We start from the raw sequence: 13,038 nt of genomic DNA, 5'->3' as shown, positions 1-13,038 counted from the left end.
CCATTGTCAGCTTTCATCACCGAAGACACTGCTTCTCAAACAAGCAGCTCCTCGATTGGTCTCATAAGGGCTGAGTATTACTCGCGCGCCGGTCGGTGTGGCCGAGCGGTTCTAGGCGCTTCAGTCTGGAACTGCACGACCGCTACGGTCGCAGGTTCGAATCCTGCCTCGGGCATGGGTGTGTGTGATGTCCTTAGGTTAGTTAGGTTTAAGTAGTTCTAAGTTCTAGGGGTCTGATGTCCTCAGATGTTAAGTCCCATAGTGCTCAGAGCCATTTGAATCATTACTCGCGCAAAGAAGTTGACACCCGGCGCGGTGGCTGATGGGAGCAACTTTGCGCGTGTAATACACCCTTCTCCCCAATCGCGCTCGACAGACCCGGATCGTCACCCATCCTTGTGCTATCTATGGCTGATAGTCTTTGGTGATCTGACGGGAACCGTCCGCAGTTCGTGGTCTCACGGTTGTGTTCTCGCTTCCCGAGCACGGGGTCCCGGGTTCGATTCCCGGCGGGGTTAGGGATTTTCGCCTGCCTCGAGATGACTGGGTGTTTTTTCATCATCATCCAGGGAAGTGGCGAAATTCGACGGAGCAAAGGTTGGAAACTTGTACGGGCGCTGATAACCGCGCAGTTGAGCGCCCCACAAACCAAACATCATCATCATCTGACGGGAAGAGGGCTTCCCCTTTCTCATTCTACGCCTACATCTGAGTACAAACTCCGCAAGCCGCCGTTAGGTGCATGGCGGTGGGTACCTTATACAACTACAAGTCATTTCCTTTCCTATTCCACTCATAAATAGAGCGCGGGGAAAATCACTGTCTATATCCCTCCGTACGGGCACTAATTTTTATTATCTTCGTGATCCTTACAAGAAATTTACGTTAGCAACAGTCGAATGGGTCTGCAGTCACCTTCAGACGCCATCTCTATAAATTTACTCAGTAGTCATCTTCCCTCCAGGGACCCCCATTTGAGCTCACGAAGCATCCCTTAACACTCGCGTTAAGGTTCGAATCTATGAGGCCGCGCAGGGTAGCCGTGCGGTCTGAGGCGTCTTGTCAAGGTTCGCACGGCTTTGAGTTTTCACACAAACAATCGGAGGCATTACTTTCCAGCACGCTCTTGTACAAACAAAGAATTAGTTACGCATATTTATTTTGTTTTAGTTGATCCGCCACCAATGAAATATCCCCAGCAGTACCTGGATTTGGACCCGGCTCTCCGCACGGCAGTCATCAACACTAACACTCAGCTAAGGAGGCGAACAGATACATAAAAGAAAGGAAGGAAGATTAGCGTTTAAAGTCCGGTCGACAACGAGATCCTTAGAGACGGAGCACTAGGTCGGACTGTGTCAAGGATAGGGGACGAAATCGGTCGTCCCCTTTCAAAGGCATTAGCATGGAGTGATTTAGGGAAAGCCGGCCGCTGTGGCCGAGCAGTTCTAGGGGCTTCAGTCCGGAACCGCGCTGCTGCTACGGTCGTAGGTTCGAATCCTGCCTCGGGCTTGGATGTGTGTGATGTCCTTATGTTAGTTAGGCTTAAGTAGTTCTAAGTCCAGGGGACTGATGACCTCAGCTGTTAAGTCCCATAGTGGTTGGAGCCATTTGATTTAGGGAAATCATAGAAAATCTAAATTAGGATGATCGAACGCAGATACGTAGAGGCTTCAAGAATTTCTTCTAGTGTCCGCCCTGAAAGGTGTTACCCGAAGTTTTCTGAGCAACTATCTATGTAGTGGCACGGCATAACGTGGCGTCATTTGAGTGGCGCCATCTGAATCGGGAGGTTTCCCCCTGTGCAGCTTCGCTGGCATCTGTCGAGTGGCGTGACTTTAGTTGCGCGTGGGGATCCAGCTTAAGTCATCGCGGTGATCCGTGCTCACGAAAGCCCGCTGCCTGAAGACGTGTGTCGGCGGCGCGGTCAACGCCCCCCACCACTACCCCGCGCCGCCCAGCCCCGCCCCCTCACGGCGGCTGCTGAAGGCATCAGGGTGGTCCAGCACAGCGCACGCGCCACGCCGTGCCAGCGGCGTTCGGCGAATTGCTGCCACCCCTGCCGCCATCTGCACACTTCGGTGCGGCCTTCCCGTGCTGTTGTGATACCGAGCCCAGTAGAGATCAAAAATTAGCGGCGTGTACTCGCTTTAAGCTTGCCGGTGAGTCCTGTGACGTAATCACCGAACTGGGGCCGTCTCCGTGATTCAACTCTTGAGTCTCTGCCGCTGCCCCCTCTTCACTCGAGTGTGTCGTCGAGTACAAGTGGACTCCTCCCACATAGAAAGGAGAGCGAGTACACGAGTTCCCGAGTACAACCGCGTACTCGCTTCATTCCCGCTACATACGCAACCTTTTTGAGAAAAATTTCCGCAATTTTACTGTAAATTAGTGTTCATTTATTTCACTTTTGTGAGTTCGTCCTCGTAACCATTCTCAAGTCGAAATGTCACAATATGTCCGTCCTGACTAAATGACATTAGCAACCATTGCGCATAGCCGTTATTACACTCCTGGAAATTGAAATAAGAACACCGTGAATTCATTGTCCCAGGAAGGGGAAATTTTATTGACACATTCCTGGGGTCAGATACATCACATGATCACACTGACAGAACCACAGGCACATAGACACAGGCAACAGAGCATGCACAATGTCGGCACTAGTACAGTGTATATCCACCTTTCGCAGCAATGCAGGCTGCTATTCTCTCATGGAGACGATCGTAGAGATGCTGGATGTAGTCCTGTGGAACGGCTTGCCATGCCATTTCCACCTGGCGCCTCAGTTGGACCAGCGTTCGTGCTGGACGTGCAGACCGCGTGAGACGACGCTTCATCCAGTCCCAAACATGCTCAATGGGGGACAGATCCGGAGATCTTGCTGGCCAGGGTAGTTGACTTACACCTTCTAGAGCACGTTGGGTGGCACGGGATACATGCGGACGTGCATTGTCCTGTTGGAACAGCAAGTTCCCTTGCCGGTCTAGGAATGGTAGAACGATGGGTTCGATGACGGTTTGGATGTACCGTGCACTATTCAGTGTCCCCTCGACGATCACCAGTGGTGTACGGCCAGTGTAGGAGATCGCTCCCCACACCATGATGCCGGGTGTTGGCCCTGTGTGCCTCGGTCGTATGCAGTCCTGATTGTGGCGCTCACCTGCACGGCGCCAAACACGCATACGACCATCATTGGCACCAAGGCAGAAGCGACTCTCATCGCTGAAGACGACACGTCTCCATTCGTCCCTCCATTCACGCCTGTCACGACACCACTGGAGGCGGGCTGCACGATGTTGGGGCGTGAGCGGAAGACGGCCTAACGGTGTGCGGGACCGTAGCCCAGCTTCATGGAGACGGTTGCGAATGGTCCTCGCCGATACCCCAGGAGCAACAGTGTCCCTAATTTGCTGGGAAGTGGCGGTGCGGTCCCCTACGGCACTGCGTAGGATCCTACGGTCTTGGCGTGCATCCGTGCGTCGCTGCGGTCCGGTCCCAGGTCGACGGGCACGTGCACCTTCCGCCGACCACTGGCGACAACATCGATGTACTGTGGAGACCTCACGCCCCACGTGTTGAGCAATTCGGCGGTACGTCCACCCGGCCTCCCGCATGCCCACTATACGCCCTCGCTCAAAGTCCGTCAACTGCACATACGGTTCACGTCCATGCTGTCCCGGCATGCTACCAGTGTTAAAGACTGCGATGGAGCTCCGTATGCCACGGCAAACTGGCTGACACTGACGGCGGCGGTGCACAAATGCTGCGCAGCTAGCGCCATTCGACGGCCAACACCGCGGTTCCTGGTGTGTCCGCTGTGCCGTGCGTGTGATCATTGCTTGTACAGCCCTCTCGCAGTGTCCGGAGCAAGTATGGTGGGTCTGACACACCGGTGTCAATGTGTTCTTTTTTCCATTTCCAGGAGTGTATATACTAGTATAATGACTGTTTGGTTAGCAGTGAATATTGTTGTATTTAGTCATACATTTATGAAGGTGTGTGTTTATATATTACACTACTGGCCATTAAAATTGATAAACCACGAAGATGACGTGCTACAGACGCGAAATTTAACCGACAGGAAGAAGATGCTGTGATATGCAAATGATTAGCTATTCAGAGCATTCACACAAGGTTGGCGTCGGTGGCGACACCTACAACGTGCTGACATGAGGGAAGTTTCCAACCGATTTCTTATACACAAACAGCAGGTGACCGGCGTTGCCTGGTGAAACGTTGTTGTGATGCCTCGTGTAAGGAGGAGAAATTCGTACCATCACGTTTCCGACTTTGATAAAGGTCGGATTGTAGCCTCTCGCGATTGCGGTTTATCGTATCGAGATATTGCTGCTCGCGTTGGTCGAAATCGAATGACTGTTAGCAGACTATGGAATCAGTGGATTCAGGAGGGTAATGTGGAACGCCGTGCTCGATTCCAACGGCCTCGTTTCACTAGCAGTCGAGATGACAGGCATCTTATGCGCATGGCTGTAACGGATCGTGCAGCCACGTCTCGAACCCTGAGTGTACAGATGGGGACGTTTGCAAGACAACAACCATCTGCACGAACAGTTCGTCGACGTTTGCAGCAGCATGGACTATCAGCTCGGAGACAATGGCTGCGGTTACCCTTGACGCTGCATCACAGACAGGAGCGCCCGCGATGGTGTACTCAACGACGAATCTGGATGCACGAATGGCAAAACGTCATTTTTCGGATGAATCCAGGTTCTGTTTACAGCATATTGAGGGTCGCATCCGTGTTTGGCGATATCGCGGTGAACATTGGAAGCGTGTATTCGTCATTGCCATACTGGCACATCACCCGGCGTGATGGTATGGGGTGCCATTGGTTACACGTCTCGGTCACCTCTTGTTCGCATTGACAGCACTTTGAATAGTGGACGTTACATTTCAGATGTGTTACGACCGGTGGCTCTACCCTTCATTCGGTCCCTGCGAAACCCTACATTTCAGCAGGATAATGCAGACTGCATGTTGCAGGTCCTGTACGGGCCTTTGTGGATACAGAAAATGTTCGACTGCTGCCCTGACCAGCTCATCCTCCAGATCTCTCTCCAATTGAAACGTCTGGTCAATGGTGGCCGAGCAACTGGCTCGTCACAATACGCCAGTCACTACTCTTGATGAACTGTGGTACCGTGTTGAAGCTGCATGGGCAGCTGTACTTGTACACGTCTTCCAAGCTCTGTTTGACTCAATGCCGAGGCGTATCAAGGCCGTTATTACGGCCAGAGGTGTTTGTTCTGGGTACTGATTTCTCAGGGTCTATGCACCCAAACTGCGTGAAAATGTAATCACATGTCAGTTCTAGTATAATATCTTTGTCCAATGAATATCCGTTTATCTTCTGCATTTCTTCTTGGTGTAGCAATTTTAATGGCCATTAGTGTAATCACCGTAATTGTTAATACACTTATCCCCTTGCGAGACAATACGGTCAATAACTTCATGGAATAGTGTTTTCGTCTGCCTACGGAAGCATGATCGTATCGAAGCGTGCACCTCTTCGTACAAAGGAAGTCGACAGCCAATAATGTCTTTCCTCAGGTATCCAAAAGTATGACAGTCGCATTGGGAGGGATCGGAACATGTGGGTCTGCCTATGTGTTGCAAAGGCTGTTTCGAATACGCTGCAGAAGTTTCGCTGGGAAGCCCTTACACGTCCTCCACACACTCGAGACTTCTACCCATGCGATTTTCAAATTTCTGGAGCATTCGTGGCCGTCGATTTGCTTCGGACGAAGAGATGCGAGCCTGGGTGCATTCATGATTCCGCATGCAACCGCAAAGGTTTTTTCATAAAGACATTGACCTAACTGTCTCACAGTGGGTAAATACGAGGGTTGTCATGGCTCTGAGCTCTATAGGAGTTAACTTATAAGGTCATCAGTCTCCTAGACTTAGAACTACGTAAACCTAACTAAACTAAGGACATCACACACATCCATGTCCGAGGCAGGATTCGAACCTGCGACCATAGCGGTCGCGCTGTTCCAGACTGTAGCGCCTAAAACCGCTCGGCCCGCCGAGGGTTGTCCAGAAAGTAAAAAAAAAAAAAAATTGTTCAAATGGCTCTCAGCACTATGGGACTTAACATCTGAGGTCATCAGTCCCCTAGAACTTAGAATTACTTAAACCTAACTAACCTAATGACATCACACATCCATTCCCGAGGCAGGATTCGAACCTGCGACCGTAACGGTCGCGTGGTTCCAGACTGAAGCGTCTAGAACCGCTCGGCCACACCGGCCGGCTAGAAAGTAAGTTCCGATGGTTCACGAAATGGAAAATCCAATAAAACTTTGCATAGATGTGTTGGGCAGTGTCTCTAGTATGCCCATCGATCGTGTCGTGTCGCTCTTTGCAGTTTTGAGTGAGCAGTGAGCACGTAAAGATTCGTAGGGTATAGCGTCTCCCGCCATGTTTGAGGGCCTGGTTAGAGATTTCGCCTGTGTCATGCAGCCCACAATACACAACTGTCGAGCAGTTCCTTCTTTATGCTAATTCTCGACCGCACATTGCAGGGGCTGTGAAGACGCTCCTGCAGCGTCTCCGACGAGAAGTGTTTGATCACCCACAATACAGTCCGTAATTGGCTCTCCCTGAGTCTCATCTCTGCTCACAAGAACCGTCGGCTATGAAAACGAAATTTTTCCACAGACAACGAGCCGCAGACCAGTGCAGATAACTGGCCGAAAGCACAGCAGGCGGCTGGTTTCTATGGCGAGGATATTGGAAAGTTGATACAACACTTCAACAACACTCGAAGTTGGAGCGGCAACTATGTAGAGAAGAAGGTGGAATGTGTACCTAACCGTTGCAAATACGAGTAAAACGTTTCCGGTTTTCACTGTGGTTTCCATTTCATGACCGGTCGGGACTTACTTTCTGGACAACCCTCGTATATCAACACTTATGACGAATACTTTGAAATAATAAACAGTTTACTTACTTTTTTCGATCTCACTCGTTGTCAGTTGTCTTTCCCCTATAGTTGAGAAGATATGCTAAGGCTTCACTTCAAAATGTTCAAATGTGTGTGAAATCTTATGGGACTTAACTGCTAACGTCATCAGTCACTAAGTTTACACACTACTTAACCTAAATTATCCTAAGGACAAACACACACACCCATGTCCGAGGGAGGACTCGAACCTCCGCCGGGACCAGCCGCACAGTCCATGACTGCAGCGCCCTAGACCACTCGGCTAATCCCGCGCGGCGGGTTTCACTTCAAAAGAAGTTACGCATGGCACATCAGACTAAATATATTCAACAGGATACGTGTCCGATCGTCCACATGTTGTCGCTAACACGTGCTCTTACAATCTTTCTGTATAACGACATCTCTCTGTACCTATGAATGTTAAGGAGCGCCATTTCTGATTCGTATGGAATGTTTCCAAATGCAAACGCTCTGTACTGACGTTACCGTAAAAATAGTTCTTGCCGGCCGCGGTGGCCAAGCAGTTCTAGGCGCTTCAGTCCGGACCACGCGGCTGCTACGGCCGCAGCTTCGAATCCTGCCTGGGACGTGGATGTGTGTGATGTCCTTAGGTTACTTAGGTTTGAGTAATTCTGAGTCTAGAGGACTGATGACCTAAGATGTTAAGTCCCATAGTGCTCAGAGCCATTTTAACCACTTTTGAATAGTTCTTGAATTAAGTATACAGTGACTGGCAGCCTGAAAATTAGAACAGACCTGCATTAAACGTGCGCTCTTACATCTTCATTTTCCATTTGCCGAAAATTATTCGGACTGTAAACGATAAGGTGAACGATTGTGTTAATTTCCTTATTGGGGAACATTGCACATAGTTTCGCTTTAGAATGTTTCGGCTGCAGTGCATAACTGCATAATTCTTACGAGTCGCACAGGAAAGGTAAAGTTTTGTTCTGACAGAGAGACTTTAGTTCACATTCTGACACTCTCTGACTTTGTATCGGACCTCCGTTATCTCTAACTATTGGGGTAAATCTAAATAAGTGAGAGGTAGTAGACCAGTTCCTTTCATACGGGTCCACTGATTTTGTGATTCTCCAAGACTGTCATCTTTCCTACCCGTTTCCATACTAGGTTGTTGGGGAAGCCGTCTAAGATATTATTCATGCACCAGGTGCTTTTTACTTTCATTTAGAGTATCATTTAAACATAGTTTAAAATTCGATACATACAGCTCCCAGGTACGGTTGAATCTACCACATACTCAGTCCGAATAAAATCGTTTTTAGTGTTAGACCGCTTTATTATGAAACAGTAAATCAGCTATTAAGCTGAAGTTCTTCAATGATGCGGCCAAATTTTATTCAAATCGACGCTGGTTGTGAAAGCCTATTATTCACTTAATTGAATTCGTTTATCTTTCCTTTGCAAACAATAATGACTTTATCCGGCCGAAGTGGCCGTGCGGTTCTAGGCGCTTCAGTCCGGATCCGCGTGACCGCTACGGTCGCAGGTTCGAATCCTGCCTCGGGCATGGATGTGTGTGATGTCCTTGGGTTAGTTAAGTTTAAGTAGTTCTAAGTTCTAGGGGACTGATGACCTCAGATGTTAAGTCCCATAGTACTCAGAGCCGTTTGAACCAATAATGACTTTAAAACTATTTTGTCTTTTGAAGGCACAGTGCGTGATCAGTGAAAATTGTAAATCTGTCCTGTAAACTCGGTACCACTTATGTACATAGGATCTTGATATCAATATCACATGGAACATCGAAAGCTGTTGTACCCTTGTGCGGTTTTCTGTGTGTCGAAGTAAAATAACATTGTCTTCTGTTTGTAGATATCGTTACACATTCTAAATTACAAAAGTGATAACCGAGAAACTCCGAGAAAAAGGTTGCCCCTTGCATTCGCAGAAACGGAAGCAGTTTCTGTTCCACGACAATCGTTTTAATCACGCCATATCCTGAACGAAAAATAAACCACCGTCCTCTATTTGTTCCAATATAGCGAGCACGGAAAAGAGTCCATTAATAATTGCGGTAGCAAAATAAAAAGCCGTGGCCAATATTATGAGCGACTGGAGCGGACGCGCACGCGGCCGCGAGCGTGACGAAGCGAGTCTGCAAGTTTTAATTACGCGGGGCGGCTGGATCGGAGCAGCGCCTGAAGGCAGGCAGCCGAGCGTACAGGCGCGTGTGTGTGTATCGCGCTGCTGCAGGCGCAGCCACGCGAGTGGCGCGCGGTGGAAGAGTGGGGTAGAGTAGAGAAGGCAGCGCAGGCCACGAGTAAACATGAGGCTCGCTGCCAGTCGTGGGGAGAGTGGTGGGGGTTGGGGCGGGGGATGGGGCGGCAGGTCCTCCCTCATCGTAAGCTCGCTGCTCATTCGCTCTACGTGGGCCTTCGTAGCACACATCTTCCGCCATTGTCCAGCCTAATACACTCACTTAGTCGGAGAGTCACTTAGTCACGGAGTCAGAGAAGAGTAGGGAATGAGGAATCGAATAAAAATTTCCGGATAAGTATAGGTCGGAAGTTCTCCATTACGGAGCTCCGCTCCCAACTAGCTATGAGCGCGTGGTTATTTGTGCATTTTAACCAACTTACCCCACCTAACACCTGATAACAGCGCAGTAGCTAAGAGCAATGCCAGCGAAAGGAAGGTTCCGGATTCGAGTTACGAAAAAATGTTCAAATGTGTGTGAATTGCTAAGGGACCAAACTGCTGAGGTCATAGGTCCCTAGACTTACACACTACTTAAACTAACTTATGCTAAGAACAACACACACACACACACACACACACACACACACACACACATACACGTCCGACGGAGGACTCGAACCTCCGGCGGGAAGGGCCGCGCATTCCGTGACATGACGCCTCGAACCACGCGGTCACTCAACACGGCCGAGTTCCGATCTGGCGTATAGTTTTAACGTGCTGGGGTTCGTTTCCATAGCTGACTGACCATCGCAGCATACTTTCACGCGAGGGGGCAGGAGATCTAATCACGAATAACCGAAAAATCTAATTTAAAAATTTAAATTTAAAATATTTCTCTTCGTTGGTTTTTAAATACCTTTGTGTAGACTTAATACGTAAATAGATAAAATTGTACATCATTTCAAACGGTCAAAAAGACACTACCATATAGTGTCTATCAGGTTGTGGTACCAAATCTATAATAACAATGCTCAGAACATTAACTTGTCCATACCATACCACAAAAAGGAGGTTGAGTTCTTTTCCATATATGTGTGCAACGAAATGACGAGATGACAGTGGTTCTTCAAAACTCAGAAACGTGAATCCATCTAATCCAGTGAAAGTGCTGTGTGCTACAATCTAACGCATACACTTGGAGAACAGTAAGAATGAAGTAAACAATAGAAAATCTTGCACTGAAGATACTTTGGAATAAAGCGAAACTTATTTGGTCGTAACAAGACTTTCATTACTGTTGAAAAACACGATGATTATTCTATACAACTTATATTAATATTTAATTAATTAATACACAGCCCTACACTGTCCATGAATAAAAATATATTTTGTGAGTACTGTATTCTTACTCCGTAGTCAAATTCATCTTGCCCCAATACTGAGAAAGATGACATTTTTGCATTAGATTTTGGAACTGACAAATTAAATGTGATTTCATTACAATAAAAAGTATACAGTGAGATGCAAGAGGTTATTTTTTAAGACGTGCAAAGACAAACTATCTCCTGCCTGAAAATAAAAAAATTAATTGCATAATTCAGTTTTTTCGATGAGGTAATTAAAACTTTATGACCATTTTTCGTAATATTATCTGTGCTATATATAGTAGAGGCAATGCTCCTATCTCAGATTAAGCTCGAGATCCACGATTAATGGAGGAGTGAACCAGTGGTCAGACCATATTCATCACACGAGATGTTCCATACTCAGGTTCGTGTGACACAGTATGCAGTGGCGAGGCCTGGCCTCTGGTTCTCTGCTAGTGTACTGCCAACTGAACAACCTCGCTCCTGCGCTGAGCACGTTGTGTGGTTTGTGCCGCAGTGACGGGGGAGCTGTCACACGAGACGACGTCTGACGGCAACTCGGAGCACAACTCGTCGGGCGACGAGGACTCTCAGTTGCGCCTGCGCCTCAAGCGGAAGTTGCAGCGCAACCGCACCTCCTTTACCAACGAGCAGATCGACTCCCTCGAGAAAGGTATGTCTACGCGCCGCCTTGCGCTATAATTGCAGCTTCTGTGCCATCTTTCACGACCTCTAAACACACTGATGAACCAAAACATTACGACCACCTAGTTAACAGCGTGATGGTCCACCTTTGAAATGCAGTACAGCATCGATTCTGCATGTCATGGATTCTACAAGCGCTTAGTAGGTTTCCGGAGCTATGCGGTACCAAATGCCTACGCACAGATCACGCAATTACGGACCTGTGATTTGTGGGCACGGAGGTGATGGCACTCGATAGCGTACCAGACATCTTCCGTCGGGATCAGATCAAGCATCAACGTGAATTCACTCTGATCCTCCTCAAACCACTGTGGCACCGTTTTGGCCCTGTGACACGGGCAGTTATCGTGCTGGAAGCTGTCTTCGTCGTCGATGACGACATCAAGAATGAAAGGATGCGTGTGGCCCTAATAATGTTGACCTAGTCCACAGCTATTGTAGAGCCTTCGTTTACCTCCACAGAAGCCCAGGTGAATATCCCCCATAAATGGCACTGTCCCCACCAGGCTGCGTTCGTGGCATGTTGAATATTTCGAGCAGCAGTTCGCTTGTATGACGGTCCGACACTACCATCGACCAGGTGTAACTATAAACGTCATTGATCCGACCAGGCTACACACTTCAATTGCTCCATAGTCCAATGTCGATGTTCCCGTGCCCACTGCGAACGTAATTGGCGGTGCCGTTGGGTAAACATGGAAATACATGGGCATCATCCGCTGCGAAGCCCCATGCTCAACAATGTGCGTTAACCTGTGAGCTCCGAATACTTATGGGTGCACCAGCATTGCAATCCGTCATCAGTTCTGCCACAGATCGCCCTCTGTCCTGCTTCACAGAGCGGGGAAGCTTCTCACTTCAATATCAAGAGCCTTGTCAACTGCTGAAGGTCTCAATGTCCTTCATCCATTTTCCATTGGCACCCAAGACAGTAGCAAGCGAATAGTACGCCAGCTTCACTGTTACCGAAAAGCTTCTTCCAAGTGCTAGGCCGTAACAATCAGCCCTTTCTCAAAATCGCTTATGTCAGTGAATTTCTCCATTTGAGGTCCTTATCGTCGTTAGAATCAGTCCTATTCGTCTCAGCTCTACTTATACAGGGTGATTCAGCTGCCCCTACCGATGGCTTTTTTATGCAACCCGCAATGTTATCTCTGATCTTCAGAAGCCACATGCAAAATCTGCAAATGCTCTCTTTCGCAAGGCACAAACTATTAGTATTACAGAAAAAATGAACCGGGACCTTTTGTAGGAAATTTAATGTGGTTAATTTTTATCTTGGGATATATTTTGGCTGGAGTCCACGGTTCTCAATTTATTCAAGAAAAGTGTACAAAAGTGACCTTCAAAAGCACCTCCAGCGCCGCACTCATCCCTCACCAAGATTTGTGATATTTTGTTCGTGGCACTCCCTCTGAAACCTGACAGTTCATGAAGGAAACTGCTCAAAGATTCACAACTACTATCGTTGCGGGGATTGCGCGCTAAAGAGTTTCTTGCTGTCCAGCTGGACTTCACTTCACTTCAAGTACTTTTTGAATCACATTTACATTTATGGTATTTACATAGATTACTGAGCTTCTCAGAGTAAAATCAGGCACAAATCAGTTTTAAAAAAAAGGCAGTGAGGTACACACAACATTACACCTCCTACCATTGTATAATAATTCCTGCAAACACGAACTATCCCAGATATTCGACCTTTTTTTTTTTAGTCTCTATTGATTGCTCAATTACGCTACTAGCATAGTCCGCTACTTCAATAACACTATTAATTTAAATGCCCCGTTGATGGCAATGAAAGAAAAACGACTTTTGCAAATGCTACGC

At 48.0% G+C, this 13,038-nt stretch overlaps 1 protein-coding gene across 1 annotated transcript in view; it reads left to right on the top strand.

Annotated features, from left to right (window-relative positions):
* LOC126094751 (paired box protein Pax-6) overlaps positions 1-13,038 on the top strand; it is a 244,643-nt gene that overhangs the window by 155,928 nt on the left and 75,677 nt on the right. The window contains exon 4 of the mRNA XM_049909301.1: positions 11,021-11,176. Within this exon, the coding sequence (XP_049765258.1) occupies positions 11,021-11,176 (156 nt within the window). The remainder of the gene's footprint in view (positions 1-11,020; positions 11,177-13,038) is intronic.

This window comes from Schistocerca cancellata, chromosome 8, assembly GCF_023864275.1.
Source record: "Schistocerca cancellata isolate TAMUIC-IGC-003103 chromosome 8, iqSchCanc2.1, whole genome shotgun sequence".
NCBI classification, from domain to species: Eukaryota; Metazoa; Arthropoda; class Insecta; order Orthoptera; family Acrididae; genus Schistocerca; species Schistocerca cancellata.
This window is presented reverse-complemented; position numbering and strand designations above follow the sequence as displayed.